The sequence below is a fragment of the Panthera uncia genome, chromosome D2, assembly GCF_023721935.1.
Source record: "Panthera uncia isolate 11264 chromosome D2, Puncia_PCG_1.0, whole genome shotgun sequence".
Lineage (NCBI taxonomy): Eukaryota > Metazoa > Chordata > Mammalia > Carnivora > Felidae > Panthera > Panthera uncia.
In genome coordinates, this window is record NC_064818.1 from 13,630,269 (window position 1) to 13,651,760 (window position 21,492).

Genomic DNA, 21,492 nt, shown 5'->3' on the forward strand with positions numbered 1-21,492 from the left:
AAGCAGGCTCCAGGCTCCGAGCCATCAGCCCAGAGCCCGACGCGGGGCTCGAACTCACGGACCGCGAGATCGTGACCTGGCTGAAGTCGGACGCTTAACCGACTGCGCCACCCAGGCGCCCCCAAAGTGCATGATATTTTATAAATAAGTAGTATAAAGTATTATTTTATAAGTAAAACATGAAACACAAGTTCCTTTCAGCAGCTTCCAAGGATTTCTTCAGTCATTCTATAGGGATGATCAGAGGAAACAGACATTTACGCTAATTGCATGACTTAAGGGTCCTTTAAGAAATCACATATTAGCAGAGAAGGCAGGACAGAGCACCTGATGTTTGTATCTCAAAATAGAAAAATAAATAGTGATTAGATCCATTTTTTTTTTTTGAAAGCTATGAAATGTCTTTTTTTTTTTTTTAATTTTTTTCTAATGTTTATTTATTTTTAAGAGACAGACTGTGAGCAGAGGAGGGGCAGAGAGAGAGGGAGACACAGAATCCAAATAGGCTCCAGACCCTGAGCTGTCAACACAGAGCCTGATGTGGGGCTTGAACCCACAAACTGGGATGATGACCTGAGCCGAAGTCAGATGCTTAACCGACTGAGCCACCCAGGCGCCCTGATTAGACCCATTCTTACCCTGTTTTTCTTTAATATCTCCAACAGAAGAATGGCTTTTAACAGTAAAAAGTTGATCTCTTACCATAAGCTTTTTTTTTTTTTTTTTTTTTTTTTTTTTACTATAGCTGCATGGTTATCAGAATCTTTACAATAGAGTAGAATACTTATAGGAATGCAATTTTAAATAACATTGATTTTTTCCAACAGGTTTGTTGAGCTAAAATTCACATACCATAAAACCCTTTTAAAGTGTTCAATTCGTTTATTTTTTAGTACATTCACAAAGTTGTACAACCATTACTTCTAATTCCAGAATATTTTCATCACCCCCAGAAAGAAACTCTATGCCCATCATCAATCAGTTTCCACTAATCTCCTTTCAGTTCCTGTCAGCCACTAATCTCCTTTCTCTACAGGTTTGCCGATTCTAGACATTTCATATAAATGGAATCATACAGTATGTGGCCTTTTATTTTATGTCTGGTTTCTTTCATTTAGCATAATGTTTTTAGATTAATCCATGATAGGTCATCCAATAATGACCCATGTGTCAATATTTCATTCTTTTTTGTGCCTGAATAATACTGTACTGTATAGATATCTCACATTTTATTTATCCTTTTATCAGTTGGTAGACATCTGGATTGGTTCCACTTTTGTTTTTTAAGTTTACTTATTTATTTTTGAGAGGGCGAGTGAGCACAAGCAGGGCAGGGGCACAGAGAGAGGGAGAAAGAGAATCCCAGGCAGGCTCCACGCTGTCAGCACAGAGGCCCCACTCAGTATCGAACTCATGAACCCTGAGATCATGACCTGAGCCGAGATCGAGAGTCAGATGCTTAACGAACTAAGCCACCCGGGTGCCCTGGTTCCACTTTTGAATATTATGAATAACTCTCCTGTGCATATTCACATACACATTCTTTTTTTTTTTTTTTTTTTTTCTAATTTTTTTTTTTTTCAAATTTTTTTATTTTTTTTTTGGGCAGAGAGAGACAGAGCATGAACGGGGGAGGGGCAGAGAGAGAGGGAGACACAGAATCGGAAACAGGCTCCAGGCTCCGAGCCATCAGCCCAGAGCCTGACGCGGGGCTCGAACTCACGGACCGCGAGATCGTGACCTGGCTGAAGTCGGACGCTTAACCGACTGCGCCACCCAGGCGCCCCTCACATACACATTCTTGTATGAACGTATGCCTCCAGTTCTTTTGAGTATATGCCCAGGAGAGGAATTGTTGGCTCCTATGGTAATTCTCCGTCTAACTCATGGAAGAGCTACCCAGCTTTTCCATACTGGCTGCACCGTTGTGCACTCCCACCAGCAGCGTGGGAGGGTTCCAATTTCTCTGTGTCTGTGTCAGCACTTGTTACTGTTTATCCTTTTGATTGTAGCCCTCCTCGTGGGTGTGAAGTTCTGTCTCATGGTTTTTGATGTGCATTTTCATACCTAATGACTGCTGACGTTGAGAAGCTTTCCAGGTGCTTATTGGCAGCGGTGATATTTTACAACTTTTTCTTTCAGGCAGTTTCCTATTAAAGTGTATTCAGAAGATGTCAAGTAGACATTGGTGTGCCATTCCCATTTTGTTTCTGTCAAAGGCTTTGGCAAATGTCCCACGATGTAAGGCCCTGGGTATCGAAGCTCTTCTTGCTCTCAGGTAATTTACTTTCTGCTCACGTACGTTTGTGTGTTCACATATGGTTATCTGCCATAACTTTCCGTCAGTAAATTTTGTTTTCCCCCCTGCTTTCATCTATCGTGAGTGGTTTTGGTTAATACTGACTGGCCTTGGGACTTCTGAGCCCTTAATTTTTATATTAAGTAGTAAAAAAAAAACCTGTATATGGTTGAGCTTGCTTTGTTTTTATGAATTACTGATGTAAGTTTGTGCCATGATACATGCTGTTGGATTTTGATGATTTTGAAACAAGGCCAGTAAGGTTCTCTTCAATTACATTGATAATGTAGGAAACTAGGACTAAAATATCAGACGGTAATATTGATTGTAAAGTATTTCAAAAACCGTAAACTTCTTATTTGAAAAGTGTCATTTATAGTCTTTGAAAGAGGCGTGTTTCATAGTAAATTGAGTTCTAGTAGAGCCCTCATGGAAAATAATAGCCTTGAAGTTGCACTGACAGTGACTTTCTGCAGTGGGAATCATAGATACTAGAAATCAGCTCGTCAATATTTACGCGTTATCAGAATTGTCTTTGAGAACATGGAAACGCATTGTTTTTGTTTTTTGACGTCAGGGATGTTCTTCAGTGTACTATGATCACCCATCAGATTCTCTTGAGAGGGGCGGCTCAGTGCTACCTTCTTCAGACAGCCATGAATTTGGTAGACGTGGTAAGTTTGTCTTCTTTACTCATGATACTTCAATTTACAAGTCTTTCTCCATGAGCAGGTGTGCAGAAAAGTGTCAACATAGCAGGCCTGTGGTGCTGTCATTAGAAAGCCCTGCTCATAAGGTCAGCCCGGCCCTCGCTCGTGGCTGGGAACTTGGATTTCAGGAGGTTTCCCCCATCCTCACTGGTAAGAGCAATGTACTGTGCCTCAGGTGTTTACACACACAGTCGTCTATACTGAACACCTCCTCCTTCTCGGAGTCTGGGGTTTCGGTAGGTGCTCTGGAGAGATGGCTGTGTGATCAGCTCCCAGTAAAAACCCGGGGCCATAAGTCTCTTCCCTGGTAGACAACATTTCGCATGTTGTTACAGCTTGTTGCTGGAGTAATGGATTAAACCTGTTTCGGGTGATTTCACTGGGGGGAGAGGGGTTTCCTCTTCACATCTTCCTGTAAATCCACCTTCAAGGAATGTAGGGTATCTTTGTTTTTTACAGAGCCACACCACTACGATTGCTAAAAATAGGGGTTAGCAAACTTTTCCCGTGAAGGGCCAGAAAAAGTCCCATTTTTTAAGGTTCTGTATGTATCTGTTACAACTTAAAAGCAGCCATACACAGTTTATAAATAAAGGGACTCTGTACCACTAAAACTTTATTTACAAAACAGCTGCGAGTGGTTTTGCTGACTCCTGGCCTAGAGCAAGGTATCTTAATTCAAGATGTACAGTCTTAAGAGAATGAAAAGACTTAGGTGGTTTTCATAAGGCAGGGTGTCGTTTCATAAAGCAGGGCTTAGAAAAGGAAGCATCACTTTTCGACTTAAGTAATTTCTTATAGAATGTTTTTGTTTTGCTTTTAGACTGTGACCATCTTGTCTTTAAGGTAGTAGCCTTGACTGTAAGGAAAATAGATGTATAAAATAATCATTGACTTTATATAATGATGTAACGTTTGTAGTCAGTATCTTCATTTCTAAGGTTGAGTATTTTCTTTTTAAAAAGATAGCTTTCTTTTGATTTAGCTAGTAGTATTCTACTTTAAATAGTATGCTTTGCTTTTACAGTGATTTCATTTTATTTGATTAAAAATTTTTAAATGAGTGATTTTTTTTTTTAACTGCCCTGACACCTTCTCCCTGACTCCCCCCTCCCCGCCATCTTATAGGAGAAGGTGTCACTCTCTGATATTTCAACTTTTCTCATGTGTCTGAGACAAGAGGAGTCCTTAGGACGAGGAACCTCATTGTGGACAGAGGTGAGATTGAAAATAATTTAATGATAAAGTCTTTGAAATGTTATAAAAATTTTGTTCTAATTCACTACTAGTTTCTTACGTAACATACAGTGATGGCTTTGTTATCTACCAATAGAGGTTTCCTTTTTCTTTTTTTTTTAATGTTTTTTTTTGAGAGAGATAGAGTCCGAGTGGGGCAGGGTAGAGAGAGAGGGAGACACAGAATCTGAAGCAGGTTCCAGGCTCTGAGCTATCAGCCCAGAGCCTGACGCGGGGCTCGAACTCACGGACCGTGAGATCATGACCTGAGCTGAAGTCGGTTGCTTAATTGACTGAGCCACCCAGGCGCCCCTACCAACAGAGCTTTTAAAAGATTGTATATTTGCTTTGAATGGACCTAACAGTGCAGCTAGGATTCTTATGGGGAGACAGGAGAATGTTGGGGATAGAGACAGACTTACTTAGAAGAGAAGGTAGGGCTCGTGGGCAGATCTCGAGTCTGGATGAGATGTATTAGGAGTCACGATAACTCAAAAACAGGAACACAGACCTCCTCTTTTGGTTTTTGTTCTGTTCGTTAATGGCAGTTCCATCTACCCATTTGCCCAAGTCTCACGTTTTGGTAATTCCTGATTCTTCCTGACTTTATGCATCGAACCCACCATGAAATCCTCAATGCCTTTCCTTTTCTGCCACCCTTGCTCTTGTGGAGACCCTTAACTTGTACTGCCTCACCCGCGACAGCCTTGGCAGCCTCGGGGTGCCACTGTGGCCTCACGGTGCTCCTTTTGTCCGTGCGGTCTTCATTGGTCTGCTTCCTCCTCTTTGCTTTGTCCGAAACCATGGGACTCCATCCACACTACTCACGTCAGCTCATATGATGGGTCTAGCTGGTTGAATTCTAATCTTATACAGTTCTGCAGTTTTTTTTTTTTAATTTTTTTTTTTAACGTTTATTTATTTTTGAGACAGAGAGAGACAGAGCATGAACAGAGGAGGAGCAGAGAGAGAGGGAGACACAGAATCTGAAACAGGCTCCAGGCTCTGAGCTGTCAGCACAGAGCCTGACGCGGGGCTCGAACTCACGGACTGTGAGATCATGACCTGAGCCGAAGTCGGACGCTTAACCGACGAGCCACCCAGGTGCCCCACAGTTCTGCAGTTTTTGAGGACAGGGAGCTTTTTAAAAAAAGAATTATATTTCTCCCAATTACTGAGATTACCGAGGGCAGGGATGTGATTAATTTATTTTAGAAAGCAAGTTTGTCTATGTATGCTCAGAAACAAGAGAAATCAACTTGAACCATGTTAAAATAATTTAGGTGTGAAATCACGAGGGCATAGAGTAGGGTAATGGAATGAAGAAGGAGGAGAAAATCGGGGCCTTTAAAAATTAGAATTTCATCGTATTTTCTTGATCACACTGCATCTAATTAGGTGGAATCTGAAAAATACAGAAGCATATAAAGAAAATAAAAATAACCTGTAATGCCTGCAACCAAATTAAATGCATAATTTTTGCCTTAATTATTAATGTTTTCAGTATATGTATTCTCAGTCTTGCTTTCTCACCTCATATACATATAATAACATAGTAGGGGGGCCTGGGTGGTTCAGTCGGTTAAGCGTCCGACTTGATCTCAGTTCAGGTCTTGTTCCCAGTGTTGTGAGTTCAAGCCCTTGCGCTGGGTCCCATGCTGGGCATGGAGCCTACTTAAAAATAAAATAAGATAAAATAAAATAAGATAAAATAAATATTAATATGTATGATTTTCTAAATAAAGTTACAATTATGCTGTTCCGAATTTTATTTTTCATCTTCACGTACGTTTGAGCATTTTAACATGTTGCTAAATAATCTTCCACCATGTGATATTTAAAATTTCAGGTGATTAAATCTTTTAGAATTTATTTAATCAGTTCTTTTTGTTGGACTTCTGTGTCAGATCTTATCATTTCCTCTAGAAGTATGTGCTGCTAAAAGGTAAAGACTTTAAAAGGGGCTAAATAGGGGCACCTCGATGGCTCAGTCGGTTAAGCGTCCGACTTTGGCTCAGGTCATGATGTCGTGGTTCATGGGTTCGAGCCCCGTGTCAGGCTCTGTGCTGACAGCTCAGAACCTGGAGCCTGGTTTGGATTCTGTGTTTCCCTCTCTCTCTGTCCCTACTTGACTCACACCCTGTTTCTCTCTCTCTCTTTCTCTCAAAAAATGAATAAATCATTAAAAACATTTTTTTAAAAAGGGCTGAAATAGGCTCTTATCATACCTAAAAATGTTCATGATGATTTCTTGATTTCAAATATTCGGTGTTTAAATTTCTCCAGATGCCCAGTAAGTGTGTCTGTACTTTGCTTTTTGTTTGTTCAAATATTCAGCTTTGTTCAAGTATTCAAATGAGGTCACTTCATGGCATTGATGTGTACAGTTTGTAAATTGTGGTGGATCCATCTGAAATTTATCTTGGGACACGGTATGAATGGTAAGGTTTCAGTGAGAAAATGCATGTGAAAATGTTTCAGACTATGCTTGATCCACACTAAGTCTGACACACTCTACCATTTTTGTCCTTTCCCCTCTGACCAGCCGGATGCTTGTTTTATTTGTCAGCAAGGAGCCCCCCTTAGATTTCTTAATTAGTTCCACTTATTTTCTCCATTCTCTGAGTCATTCCTATGTCTTCATCTTTTTCCTTCTTTTTAACTTTCTTTTGGTCTGTTTGCTTATCCCTTAATGTCTTGGTTTACTGAAGACTCTCGTGTGCACACTTTGCACACACTGGACTCCGTGCTAAGTTTTGGGAATTCGTGGTCAGCAAGATACACATGGCCGCTGTCCTCACAAAGCTTACAGGCTGGTGGTTTATCTGAACCCGAACTTTGATTCTTTCTGTTTAAAAATAGAAGCAAATATGTATATATGTACCTTAGCTTAGTTCTGGCTATAGTGCATATGGGGTAGTGTCCTCATTGCAGTAGCAATCTCTATTATGTTGAATCACGTAAAATCATTGATATTCAGTCAGTTTTAACCTGTGGAAATGGCATTTCCCTATAGCTCAACCTAAGTAATTTTTAAAATTCAAGGGCAGTATTAGGTTCACAGAGAAACTGAACAGAAGGTGCAGAGAGGTCCCTACACCTCCTCACCAGTCCCCTCCTCCTCCCTCTCTATTATTAACATCTTGCGTTAATGGGATATATTTGTTATGATTGATGAGCCAGTATCGATACATGATTATTAACTAATGTCCATAGTTTACATTGGGGTTCACTCTTTGTTTTGTATATTTCATGGACTTTGGTAAGTGTGTAATGACACAAATACCATTACCCTATCACACCGATGAGTCTCACTGCCCTAAAAATCCCCTGTGCTCCACCTACTTGTCCCTTTCTTCTCTCCCCCCGGCCCCAAACCCTGGGCAACCACTGATACTTTCTCTGAATCCATCGTTCTGCCTTTTCCGGAATGGCCTCTAACTGGAATCCTATGCTGTGAAGCCTTTTCCAGTTAGCGTCTTTCACTAAGAAATATGCATGTCTTTTCATGGCTTGATAGCTCGCATCTTCCTATCACTGAATAACATTCCATTGTCTGATATACCACTGCTCATTCATTTATTCACCTCCCGAAAGACACCTCGGTTGTTTTTAAATTCTGGCAATTACGAATAAAGCTGCTCTAAACATTAACATACAGGTTTTTATATGGACATAACGTTTTAACTCATTTGAGTGCATACCAAAAGGCACAGTTGCTGTGGATTATGTTAAGAGAATGTTCAGTTTTTTAAGGAGAGCCCAAATTGTCTTCCGAAGTGGGTGTACCATTTTGCATTCCCACGAGCGGCGAAGGAGACTTCTGTTGCCCCACATCCTTATCAGCGTTTGGTGTTGTCAGGGGTTTGAACGTTAGCCATTCTGTGAGGCGTGTGGTGGTATCTTGTTTTTTAATTTGCAGTTCTCTAGTGATGTGATGCTGAACGTCTTTTCATATGCTGTTTGCTCTTTGTGTATCTTCTTTGATGAGGCGTTTGTTCAGATCTCTGCCTATTTGTAAAAATCGGGTTATTTGTTTTCGTAACGGTAAGTTCTTTGTCTATTTTGGATACCAATCCTTTACCAGAAATGTGTCTCTTGCAAATAGTTTCCTCCCAGTCTGTGGCATCTTCTCGTTTCCTTGACAGTATCCAAATAAACGTTTGAGACTTGTATTTTAATGGGAAATCAAGGGAACCTGTCTCCCAGAGACTGCTAGGTAGATGCCATTTTAAATCATAATTCTGACATGAAAACCCTTTGAAGAAGACAACATTCTGAGTCTTGTGACATTTGATGGAAGGAAGAAGCAGATATGAATTTGAGTTTACTTGTCTGTCTGTCATTTTGTCATAGTAGGATGTCGCTTGTGGGAAATGCAAGATTTGGAAAACCTCACACGTTTTACAGCAGTAATTAAGAAACGTAGCCTGACCAGTGTGAGAGGAATATAAAGAAAAAGTATATTCTGTTGAGAGATCAGTATCCTCGCTGGCCTCCCTGTGAGATTTTACAGTTCTCTGACTTGATGATAAAGATCTACACATTGGTGTTTCTGAACTGCTCATTCATTGGCACCTATGGGATGTTGGTTTTAGTCTTGACTGATTCATTCATTCATGAAGTTTGTCTTTGGTCAGGTGATGCATCACGGTCTCCTTGCATGTAATTTTGGATGACCTCAATAAGGAGAAAATTCTAAGAAAATTCTTATTTTTTAGAAAGACTTATTTCATAATGATTGACTTCGTATTTAAATTCGTATGTTGTGGGGCACCTGGTTGGTTCAGTCGGTTAAGTGTCCGACTTCGGCTCAGGTCACCATCTCACGGTCCGTGAGTTCGAGCCCCGCGTCGGGCTCTGTGCTGACAGCTCAGAGCCTGGAGCCCGTTTCAGATTCTGTGTCTCCCTCTCTCTCTGCCCCTCCCCTGTTCATGCTCTGTCTCTCTCTGTCTCAAAAATAAATAAACGTTAAAAAAAAAAATTAAAAAAAAATTCGTATGTTGAATGTGTACAGTAAGAGATGTGCTGTAAAAGGAAAACCTAGAACATAATTAGATTTCAAAACAGAATTCACAATTATGCGTGATCAAAGTTGAATTCTGTGACTTGTAGTTTTGTACATCTTCCAAAAGATGTAATGGGAAAGGACTAGTATATCTCTTTTTAATTCATACATTTCAAAAGGTACGTATGATAGAAAGTAGCCTTGTCAGGAAGGTGGGAACTTTAATTACAACTTAATACATTCTGCATTCTCTCAAACATACCTTTATTTTTGTATGTGAAGTTGGAATGAATTTTAAGGTTGTAATTTGTTTTACGTAATGTGTCACTTTTCACAGAGATGTTCTTTAGAAGACCCTATCAAAATGTGTACTATATATTAGGTACTTAAAAAAAATTTTTTTTAAGTTTGTTTTGGGAGAGAGAGAGTGTGGGCGTGCCTGTTGGCCTGTGAGCGTGGGAGGGGCAGAGGGGGAGAGAGAGAGAGAGAGAGAGAGAGAGAGAGAGAGAGAAAGAGAGAAAATGAGAATGAATCCCAATTGGCTCCATGGTGTCAGTGTAGAGCCCTATGCGAGGCTCAATCTTACAAGCCGTGAGATCATGACTCGAGCCAAGATCAAGAGTTGCACGCTTAACGCACCGAGCCACCCAGGTGCCGCCGTTCTTTAAAAATTCTTGCCTGTTAATGAAGTTTACGCACTCTCTGAGGGAGGTTGAAACACCCACATGTGTATATACACAGATACCTACATATATATACATATACACATTTTTTTTTTCTGTCTGCACTATTATCTGTAGAACTCCATCATGACTAAATATTTTATTACTTTGTTGTGTTCAGTTATTTAAATTCAGTTTATTGTGGAAGAAAGAAAATTGGCTTAGGGCAATTAGAAACCCTTTGTTCAGGTAGGTTTTTAAAATAAAATAATAACTATTTTTTCTTCCTAGCTCTGTGATTGGTTGCGTGTTAATGAAAACTGTTTTAGGAGAGCCTCAGATTGTAGTTGCGTTGGACTTGCTGAGACGTCCTCTCTAAATGCTTATGTGAAGAACCTAGTTCAAGAGTATATGAAGTCACCTGCTTTGGAAAGTAAGTCTGAAATCATTTATATGGATTGGTATCACCAAATTGTCTTCAAAGGACTTTTAACTAGTTTTTCAGATCAAGATACACGCTTAACGAAGAAATGCGTGGTTTACTGGTATCCAACTCCTATTTTCAGCCAGATGTGAATAATGGAAAGTAAAAATACGTTTCCTACTTGTACTTTATCTGTTCTAGGACTTGAGGTTTTCAAACTATTTTTGTATGTTTTAAGAAACTAGTAGGTTGCCAAAGTAGGAATTGGACACAAATTTATTCTATAATTACTGAATCTTCACAGGCTCCATACCGCCTATGTGTTTTTAGAGCCTCTGTAAGTGGAAATATTTGTAGATAAATATGGGTAGCTTTTATGTGTTTGTTTTCAAGACATCACATGTAATATGAACTGATTTTGAAAAGTAGTTTTAGAGAAAAGTTATGTTTGAAAGGGTGGTTTTGTTAGTTTTTTTCTTTTTACCAGATACTTAGCCGATATCAATTTTCCAACTTCTTTGGGGAAATGTGGAAGACTACATAAGGGAAGAACTATTAGCAGATTCATTAATTAGGATTCTTCTTACATTTCTAATGCTTCTTCATTAAAGTCGTTAGGGATAATTTGGGTAAATTACATCTTTGAATTGAACGTGTCTTAAATTTCCTAGCGTTGTCTCAGACTAAGTTGTGTTCATGTACTGATTTCTCTGACCATGGAATAGGTTTTAAACGATCAGATAATTATCCTTCCAAAATATGTGAGTTCATCTCTTCTTCCTTCGTAGAATATTTCTCTTTTGTATTTTATTCTACGTCTAATAATTCTGTGCGGTTACTTGGAGGATTCTTCTGTTAGGCCTACAAAAGTAAATACATTTTAGTTCCTACTGCAGGAAACACACGTTAAGCTCCCTGAAATATCTATAGAACTTGTTTTATAATTTAGAGTATATAACAGTGTCAGATCTGATTAGATACTCAAAATCGGATGAAACGATATTTTTAGAATTTCTTTAATATTTCTAGAACTTAAAATATACTATTTAATATATATAACATGCTATTTTAAGTTTTTAAAAAAATTAAAACTTGATTTCAAGTGCAAAGGAAGCATTTGTGTTTGTTTTAATATTTTTGTTTGTTTGATTTTTAATGCCCTTGGCTAAGTGCCTTTATGAAGTTTAATGGACAGCTACTGGGCAATTCTGAGGCCAAATGAATAAATTCCAAAGCAAACGATATTTATCTTGAGTTTCTGAACGTAAGACACATATAATATTCACATTCATTTTTATATAAAAACTCATTGGCCAAAACACTATTTTCAGTCAGGTTCTACATCTAAAGTAGCTTTTTCTTTGGCTTTTGGTATACAGTTAGTACAGGTAGCTTTCATACTATTGATTCAGCAAGCACTTACCACGTGTTTTCTAAGTGCCAGGCATCGGAATTACAGAGATAAAAGCTGTATCCCTTGCCCTCAGAAGGAGCATCATCTAGCAAGGAGGTTGATAAGTAAGCAGATAATCCTAGCACAGTGCCTTGAAAGCCATAAGCACTGGGATGGGGAGCCTGTACGAGCAGTTGTCTGTTTAGAACAGGTAGACCAGCAGAGGTAGCGGGGCGTCACCAGGTGGGTGACGTCTGACGTGTGAATAGAAATTAAGGTGAAAAGAGGGAAGGAGCATCCCACAAGGCTTGGATGAACTTGCGTCCGGGGAGCAGAAAGTAGGCAGACAACTATCCATCTGTGTATTTGTATATCTGTGTATCTTTCATCTGTGTATTTATGACATGGAGCTCAAGAAAGAATGGGAAGAGGTAAGGATGGATATGAGGTGCACACACACACACACACACACACACACACATGCTGTGTTGTTCACACGATACCTAGACAATAGGACAAAGCAACAACAAAAACCACACAGAACCAGCATCACCTACAAACAAACAAAAATGTTAAAGATCAGAAATTACAGAAAGTGCAACAGTTTGGAAATAGCACCAAAGGCTTGTCAGAACTTGGATGTGCTAAGATTAACCAGAATGTGAAATACATTTGAAGAAATTTATACTGAAATCAAGCGGTCCTCAGAAAGGATATTTGATAGGTGAAGATTTTGAGGTTAATGTGCCTACTTGAAATGTAACTAAGAGGGGCACCTGGGTGGCTCAGTCGGTTAAGCGTCCGACTTCAGCTCAGGTCACGATCTCACGGTCCGTGGGTCCGAGCCCCGCGTCGGGCTCTGGGCTGACGGCTCAGAGCCTGGAGCCTGCTTCCGATTCTGTGTCTCCCTCTCTCTCTGCCCCTCCCCCGTTCATGCTCTGTCTCTCTCTGTCTCAAAAATAAACGTTAAAAAAAAAAAAAAATTAAAAAAAAAAAAGAAATGTAACTAAGAAATGTAGAACTATGGAATAACCCCAAAGTAGTATATTATAGTTGTACAACAAATGATAAAAACAGCTTTGAGGTATAATTGATGTATGTTAAGCTGCTCATACGTAAGCTGTAGGGTGTGATGGGTTTTGACCTATGTATATATGAAACCACCAGCGTAGCAAGGTGTGACGAACATAACTGTCAGGCTCAAAAGTGTTTTCGCACCCCTTTATAATTCTTACCTCCTGCTTCTACCTCTTTCTCCTCCAAGCACAGACGAGCCCTGATGTGCTCTCAAGACATCGGATTAGTTTGCATTTTCTAGAATTGCACTCCGTTTTTAAAATCCACGGTGGCAAGGTTTGACTGGTGATTCAGGGCTAAGTTGCATTAAGGTGATTAATAATAGCCAGCGATTCTTTTGTTTCCTTAAAACCACTGTTGCCTCCATTTTTCTAGCTCCAGGGAGAGAAAACGGAGCATAAATAGGAATTCTCTGCCAGTTGTTTGCAGAGTATGGTTTCCAGACCAGCCATGCCAACATCACCTGGCAACTGTTTCGAAATACGAATTCTCCAGCTCTATCCCAAACCTGTTGAATCAAACTCTGGGTAGGAGCTGACCCTCTGTATTAATAAAGTCTCCAGTTATCTTGAAGTTTGAGACCCACTGCGCTGAAGCATGGATCTGCTTAGTATGGTGACAAAGTACTCAGGAAGCAACCTGCCGCAAAATTCCCTGCAAAGGTGTGCCTTCCTCTGGAGGAGTAAGGCGCCCGGTTATTACTGGCCTCGTACTGTGGCGTTCCTTGACAGCAGAAGGCATTAAAAATCCACTAAACTTCTCATTTACAACCTTCCCTTTTGGTATCCAAGGTGAAAAATTGCTCAAGATTTCAGACAGGGTCTGTGCTTCTAGAACTGTGCTCTTGGTATTTTGCCGGAGGAAGTGAGAACTGTCAGGGTAGCCACTTTGAGGACCCAGCATGTGCTGCTCATACCAAAACGTGTAGTATTTACATACAAAGGCTTCCTGCTCACATGCTGTGTAAGTGGAGAAGACGTAAGGGCCGCTGTGATTTGGAAAGGTTTCCTTCTTGAATAGCACCCCACCCCCTCCACCTCCTGTGAGGTCAAGGGTATCTGATTGTATGAATGCTCTTCAAAATAGAGGGAACTAAAAAAAACAAAAAACAAAAAGCACAGAGGGAACTGAAGAGCGTATTGGCATTTGATTTCATTTTAGTCTGTATTTATAAATGAATTTTCAGTGTAAATGTGGGATGTAAAGCATTAATGAGAAAAAATGTTGCAGAGAATAAGTTTGAATAACTCATCTTTACACTGATAAATGTGGCTTACTTAATTTTTCTAGATAGCACCAACATTGGGATTTTTTTTAATAAATATGACCAGATTTTTTATCGACAGCAACTAAGTGCCATTTATAAGATTTTTTAAAATATCTAACAAAGTTTTTCCTTTTGTTGTATTTTTTAACTGAGTTCTCCTACATGCAAGCATGTTTTTACTGTTGTCCATCTTCTGTACTATTCCAATAAATTTGTATCAAAATAAATTATCCCCAAAATATATTAGAGTGTTTAAGAAAATGGTTTAAGTATTTAAACTCCTGGGCTGGAAAACTAGATCTCTTGCCAAAAACTTTCTTGGAAATTGAGGTGAAAAGTGTGACCTCACTATAGTAATATACCACGAATAAAGAAGAAATCTTCTCTTCATGCCTTATTTTAATTTAACTGGCTTTCAGAGATGGGAAATACTCATTTTATCTGTTAACCATGTTCTCTCTTCCAAAACTTATTCTAGAAACTTTGCATGTATTTTTATAATAAACCCAAGGAAAGTCTTATTTGTTAGCTTGATTTCATAGAAGGTGACCTAAACTTTTTTTCTTTTTTTAAAGTGTAGTTGACACACAGTGTTAGGTTAGTTTCAGCATAGACCTAAGTTTTCTGAGAGGATAAGCAGTTAGTTATTCCAGGGTCCCACAGCTAATGAGCACAGGACTCGGGTTCAGACGCACGTCTGAAGCTCCAGAGCCTTTGTGTCCATACCTATTCCATGCTCCTCCTGGTTACATTTTAGGGAATTTTCTTCTCTCAACTGATACTAGAATTGTCTCTTAACCCATCCACTTGAATCTCCTCATGCTTCCCCTACAGTCTGTCTCCCACATTGTGCCTGGAGAAATCTGTTCAAACTACTAATTTGGATCTACAGATGTTTCCTCCCTTTGTTTTATATGCCTTCACTTTAACCTCCAGTGGCTTCCCTTGCCTTTAGGGTCAAGACAGGAATTCTTTGCATGGCCTGCTCAGTCTTCTGGTCTCTTCCCTGGCTGTTTCTGCAACCTCATCTTTGGCACTCTCGCACTTGTGAGTCCCTGCTGCATGGGCGCCCCTCTATCTCCTGGAGCACGGCTTGCTTCAGAAGACCCTTGATGTGCTCTTCCTAACTTAGGAAGGCCTTGCATCCCTTCAACTACCGTACTCTTTCCCAGCCTTTGTGCTCAGCCTACTCGTTCTTCAAGGGACTTTCTCTTTACTTCCCAGAGAGAGGAGGGCATAGCCTCCTAGTGTGCACTTCCCTCGTGACATTTTATACCAGTCACTACAGTTGTCATTTTACATTTCATTGTTCTTTGACGAATGTTTTTCTCCTCTAAGGCAACGTAGATTCCGTTAGCACAGGAGCCATTGTGTCTTCAGCACCTAGGTCAGCTCCTTTATCTGTGTGCTGCAGAAGGCATTGGTTTTGTTTTATTTATTTTTTAATGTTTATTTTTGAGAGAGAGAGAGAGAGAGAGCGTGAGCAAGAGAGGGGCAGAGAGAGAGAGAGGGAGACACAGAATCTGAAGCAGGCTCCAGGCTCTAAGCTGTCAGCACAGAGCCCGATGCAGGGCTCAAACACACGAACTGTGAGATCGTGACCTGAGCTGAAATGGGATGCTTAGCTCACTGAGCCACTCAGGTGCCCCTGTTTGTTTGTATTTAAACACGTATAACGATGAGCTATACTGTAAGGTGTTGTCCTGCATTTCATCTCAGCTCTTATAATCTGATATTGATAAGACATAATCATTTGGCTGTTTTGTTTTGAAACCTCATCTTTGAAGGATTTTGTTAACACTTTGCAAACCTTGACTATTATTATTCAAGCAGGAGAAAACTGCTTTATGCCTGACTGGTTTGAAGCCAAGCTTGTTGCAATGATGGTCTTGTTGGCTGTAGATGTGGAAGGAATGAAGTCTCAATACAGGTAAGTGTTTCCAAGCTAAAAAAAAAAAAAAAGGCTAATCAAATTTATGGTACCTGTTCAGACTTTTCCATGATTATTTGTATGGAGTTGATCACAGGGTATTAAAAGAAGAAACTAGAGCATTGTCAGTACACTAAAGAAATGCCTAAAATTAACAATAAATTAATATGAATAGGGCCTTATTAGGCTTTTAGGTTAGTAAGTTCAGCTGTTCGAGAAGGTCAGAAACACTATATACAGTAATCACTGGTTTTATATAAGAATATTAGAACAGATTTTAAGATTCTCGCATATGATTGGGTAAAGAAATTTACTGGGTTGGTCAAACCCAACACATTTGTAAAACGTGTACTTTTTATTAATGTAATAAAGATAAAGCAGTCTCATTTATATTTTGAAAATGTGCGCAGATCAGTTCTCACCAGATTATGATTGTTGCAGAAAGCAACTTCCACTTGCTAGTGTGTTTGCATGATATGCAGTTAATTCGATTCACATCAAATCTCTTTTCTAGACAAAGCTTTAGTACTAAAGTTGGTTATGATGTTTTTTTTTATAAATCCTTAATTCTTTGTATTTTTTGTTAACATCTCATTTCCTTGGCTAGCATATGTTTGTTTTGTTTTGTTTTTAAATTATTGTAGCAGGGTCTCAGCATGTTAATTTCCGAATGAATTGGGTGTAGGATTCCCTTTATACTTGTGCTTAAAGTTGAGTGTGGAACGTTCTTCCCTGTGCTTTCTTTGTGAGTGCAATGCTGTACTCCCTGAGAAAGCACAGACTGGAGAGGTCAGCGAAGAGGCCGGAGGGAGAGGTCAGTCCTAACAGGTGCTACGTGTCTGCATCATCTATAAGACTAATTCTGTCTAACTGAATCCATTAGTTATATAACCAGTTCCGCAAGTTATAGATGGAAACGAATTTCTTCATGGTTTTGAAATGCTTGATTTGGGCATGTCTTTTAATATCTAGTGAAAAGCGGAGAACACAGAATGTATTAAGGATATTCTTAGATCCTCTTCTGGAATCCCTTATGAAGTTGGGCACAAATGCCTACATGCCCTTGCTGAAAACTGACAGATGCCTGCAGTTGCTGGTGAAGTTATTGCACACTTGCATGTTGAAAGGTTCCAGTACCCAAGATGGTGAGGACAAATAGTTTCTGTTGGTGTCTTGCTTGGTATATTGTTGGTGTTTGGAATGAGAGGACATTCCTGCCTCTTTGAAATAAGAGGATTACTTTATGCATTCAGCAGATATCGACTATTTCCCGGTGGTACTGGGGATCCAGCAGTGAAGGTACAAGCCCCCTGCCCTCATGGAGCTGAAACAGAGCCTTTACATATGTGCCAGTTACTGTTGATTTTACAACCTGATCTTCTTTGCTTGTCTTTTTTTTTTTTTCCCCATTTATGCTCAGTCATTGATTTCCAGACCATGAAAATGATCCCTATTTCATATATGTTACAGCAAGATCCCTTTCTCATGGCCACTATGATAGATGTTGCAGAAATTAAGCTAAAGCGTGAGAATGGTAGTCATTTTATAAAGAGTTGTTTTCAAATACATTGGTCTCGACAGTACCTTTTTTTTTTTTTTAATCTTTATTTTTCAGAGAGAGAGAGAGAGAGAGAGAGAGCACGAGCAGGGACAGGGGGCAGAGAGAGAGGGAGACACAGAATCTGAAGCAGGCTCCAGGCTCTGAGCTGTCAGCACAGAGCCAAATGCAGGGCTTGAACCCATGAACCATGAAATCATGACCTGAGCCGAAGTCAGATGCTGAACTGACTGAGCCACCCAGGTGCCCCTCTAAGTACCTTTTTTTTTTTTTAATTTTTTTTTTTTTTAACATTTATTTTTGAGACAGAGAGAGACAGAGCATGAATGGGGGAGGGTCAGAGAGAGGGAGACACAGAATCCAAAGAGGCTCCAGGCTCTGAGCTGTCAGCACAGAGCCCGACGCGGGGCTCGAACTCACGGATGGCGAGATCATGACCTGAGCCGAAGTCGGCCGCTTAACCGACTGAGCCACCCAGGCGCCCCTCTAAGTACCTTTTAAGTAGAAAATAATTCATACAGAAAGTGTGGTGGTAGTGGAAACGTTGAGTTCGTCTCTCCTTAAACAAAGATACATGCAGAACAGTAGCTGGAAACCACAGACACGAGAGACAAGAATATTCATGGATGAGCCTTGATTCCCAGTCCGTTCTCACCATTTAGAAATTTTAGAAATTTGCTGTGTGAAAATCCTAGAGAAGCGCTGCTGTGAGGCTAAGCCTGAGGAAAACACTAATGGGATTATATTTTAACGTGTGCCTGTGAACTTTTAAAGCCAGTTTCCAAATTCTGATATTTTTGATACTGGCAGGAGAATCAGGTGCTGGACGCATGTAATGGTAACTTTTTATAAGCTTTTCAACTCGCTAAGGCCATAAATTTGGGTTCCTTTGACATGCGTTGACTGTTTGTACTAAGGTCAGTGCTTTCAAGTGCAGGACTGGGTCATAGGCACCATTTGGAAAACTGTGGTATTTGACACACACACGAGTGTGTGATGTTATATGTAAGTTACGATGCCCGATAATCAAACACCTGTGAACTTACTACCCAAGCTAAGAACGATGTTACCTGTTACCCCCCAGTCCCCTCTGTTTGCCTCCTAATTTTGACTTTTGTCTTTATCACTTCCGTGCACTTTAAAAAAAATGGGTTTATTTCATCTGTAGATATTCCTCAACAACGTACTGTCCAGTTTTCCTGCTTTTGAGCTTTACAGAAATGTCACTTCACCGTAGGAAGTCTTCTGTAACTTTGGCCACTTCACGTGTTTCTAAGCTTCCTCCACGTCCTTTGTTAGACTTCGTCACTTTCCCCGTTGTGTAATCTTTCGTATGATGGCACCACTATTTATGCGCTTTCCTAGTGCTGGACGTTGGAGTGTAGCTATGACTGTCACATGTGTGCTGCCACCAACACGTGTCTGCATGTCTTGTGGGCCTGTGTGTGTCTCTCTCCAGCGTTGTGTACTGGTTCCTAGGGTACGTGCACATTCAGCTTTATAAGGTCGTGAAAAGTGTCTTTCTTTCCAGCTTCGCGTCCCTAAATGTGTACACGCTTTATATTCTTTCCCGCAGAATGTCAGTGTTCCTGTTGTACCTCAGGCATATCTCTCTTTACGTCACCAAGGAAGAGCCAGGGAAATACTGTCTGATTTTGATAGCCGTTGGCTTCCATTTGACTGGTAAACCATATCAAGCTTCGTTAACTGTAACTAGACCTTAATCCTGAAAGATTTCTTTTATGAAGGAAGAGGAAAATAGAAAAGAGTTATTTCCATTTTATAAATGAGGAACCAGTCTGGGAATTAATTACCAGTACCAGGGGCAGTGAAGAAATAAGGGTAAAGTCAGAAATACCCAGGTAGACTTACTGTGAGCTGCTGGGATTGAGGCTTGGCAGTATGCTCTTTGGGGCAACTTTGACTGAATTGTGTTTTAAATCATTTATTTAAAGTTTGTTTATTTGTTTTGGAGAGAGGGAGAGCGAGCGCAAGTGGGGGAAGGGCAGAGAGAGAGGGAGAGAGAATCCCAAGCAGGCTCCTCAATGTCAGTGTAGAGCCCAATGCGGGGCTCAATCTCATGACCCTGGGATCATGACCGGAGCTGAAATCAAGGAATTGGACACCCAACTGACTGAGCACTGAGGTGCCCTGTGTTTAAAATTTTTTAAATTTGGGGCCCGTGGGTGGCTCAGTCAGTTAAGCATCAAGTGGAAGCAAGTGGGAGAGGGGCAGAGAGAGAAGGAGACAGAATCCCACGCAGGCTCCACGCTATCAGCACGGAGCCCGACGTGGGGCTCCAACTCAAAAACTGTGAGATTGTGACCTGAGCCAAAATCCAAGAGTTGGACGCTCAACTAGCTGAGCCACCCGGGCTCCCCTGTTGATTTTTTTTTTTTCCAATTTCCTTCTTGTTTTTTGTTTGCTTCTGTCTGCTTGCTTTTAGTTTATTTTGCCTATTTAAAAAAAAAAATTAAGGTGGAAGTTTAGGTTGTAGATTTTAGGTCTTTTTGAAAATGACCTCTCATGCTATGATTTTTTTTTTTTTTTAAGTTTTGCTTTAACTGCATCCCAAAACTTTTGGTGTGTTGTATTTCAGTGCAAAGTGTTTTCTAACTTTTCTTGAGACTCTCTCTTTTACTCATGAATCACTTAGAAATGTGTTTGGAGGTTTTCTTATCATCTTTCTGTTATTTTTACTCTATTCTAGGCAGCGAGCATACTTTGTACACTTTTCAGTTTTTACAACTTCATTGAGGTTTGTTTTATGATCTAGGGTGTGGTCTGTCTTAGCTACTGTTCCACGTGTACCTGGAAAAAATGTGTATTCTGCCGTTGGTGGGTGGAGTGTCCTATAAATGTCAGATCCAAGACTTATGTGGTGCATCTCAATTTTATATACTTGATGTGTCTGTTTCCTCTGTTACTGAGAGGGGAGTGCTGGAGTTCCCAGGTCTGAGTTTGAGTTTGCCTCTTTTCCTTTCTAGTTCTGTTGGTTTGGCGTCCTGTATTTTGCAGTTCTGTTGTTAGGTGCCTATGTGTTCATGTTTAGAAGAGTGTGTTTTCTTGGTGAGTTGACTCTTTCCTCAATATGTAATACCCCTTTTTATCCCTGGTTATTTCCTCTACTCTGAAGTCTAGTTTGCCTGGTAGTGATATAACCACTCCTACTTCCTTCGGATTAGAATTTGCATAGTATTATTCCCTGGCTTTTTTACTTTTATTCTATTCACATCCTTAGATTTGAAGTGAATTTCTTACAGACAGCATATGTCATGATTTTTTGGCCATTCTGACACTGTCTTTTAGTTGGTGTAGACTATTCGCATTTAATGTAATTACATATATGTTTGGGTTTAGGTCTGTCATTTTATTTTTTGTGTTCTGTTTATTCCCGTTTTTCATTTCCGTCTTTCCCTCTTTTGACTTGTTCTGGGCAGTTTGAACATTACTTCATATTCCATTTTAATTTGCCCATTGTGTTTTTTACTAAACATCTAAAGCTTTGTGTGTGTGTTTGTGTGTGATTGCTATAGGGATTACAGTGTGCATACCTAACAGTCTGTTTAGAATTAATGTTTTACTGCTTGAAATGAATGTAGAAACTTGACCACCTTATGGACTCCCTTTGCCCCTTTCTCCCCCATGTATTATAGTTGTCTTCTATCTGCATTTACTGAAAACTGCCAGACAATGTTAGAATTTTTGCTTTTAACCATCAAAGAGATTTTAAAGATTTCATGAGTGTAGCCTATTGTATTTACCTAGATGTTTGTGGTTTCTTTTGCTTTTGTTTCATCCCTGATGCCCCATGTTTTCCTGGGGCATCATATACTTTGTGTTTGAAAAACAGCTTTTAGCATTTCTTTTGGAACAGGTTTGCTGCCAGTGAATTCTTAGTTTTTTTTTCATCTGAGAGTGTCTTTTT

The 21,492-nt window shown here is 39.9% G+C and overlaps 1 protein-coding gene across 1 annotated transcript in view; it reads left to right on the top strand.

Annotated features, from left to right (window-relative positions):
- Nucleotides 1-21,492, top strand: part of TARBP1 (TAR (HIV-1) RNA binding protein 1) — a 93,517-nt gene that overhangs the window by 17,593 nt on the left and 54,432 nt on the right. The window contains exons 8-13 of the mRNA XM_049645980.1: nt 2,143-2,278; nt 2,877-2,973; nt 4,138-4,227; nt 10,207-10,348; nt 15,907-16,006; nt 16,979-17,151. Coding sequence (XP_049501937.1) covers nt 2,143-2,278; nt 2,877-2,973; nt 4,138-4,227; nt 10,207-10,348; nt 15,907-16,006; nt 16,979-17,151 — 738 coding nt within the window. The remainder of the gene's footprint in view (nt 1-2,142; nt 2,279-2,876; nt 2,974-4,137; nt 4,228-10,206; nt 10,349-15,906; nt 16,007-16,978; nt 17,152-21,492) is intronic.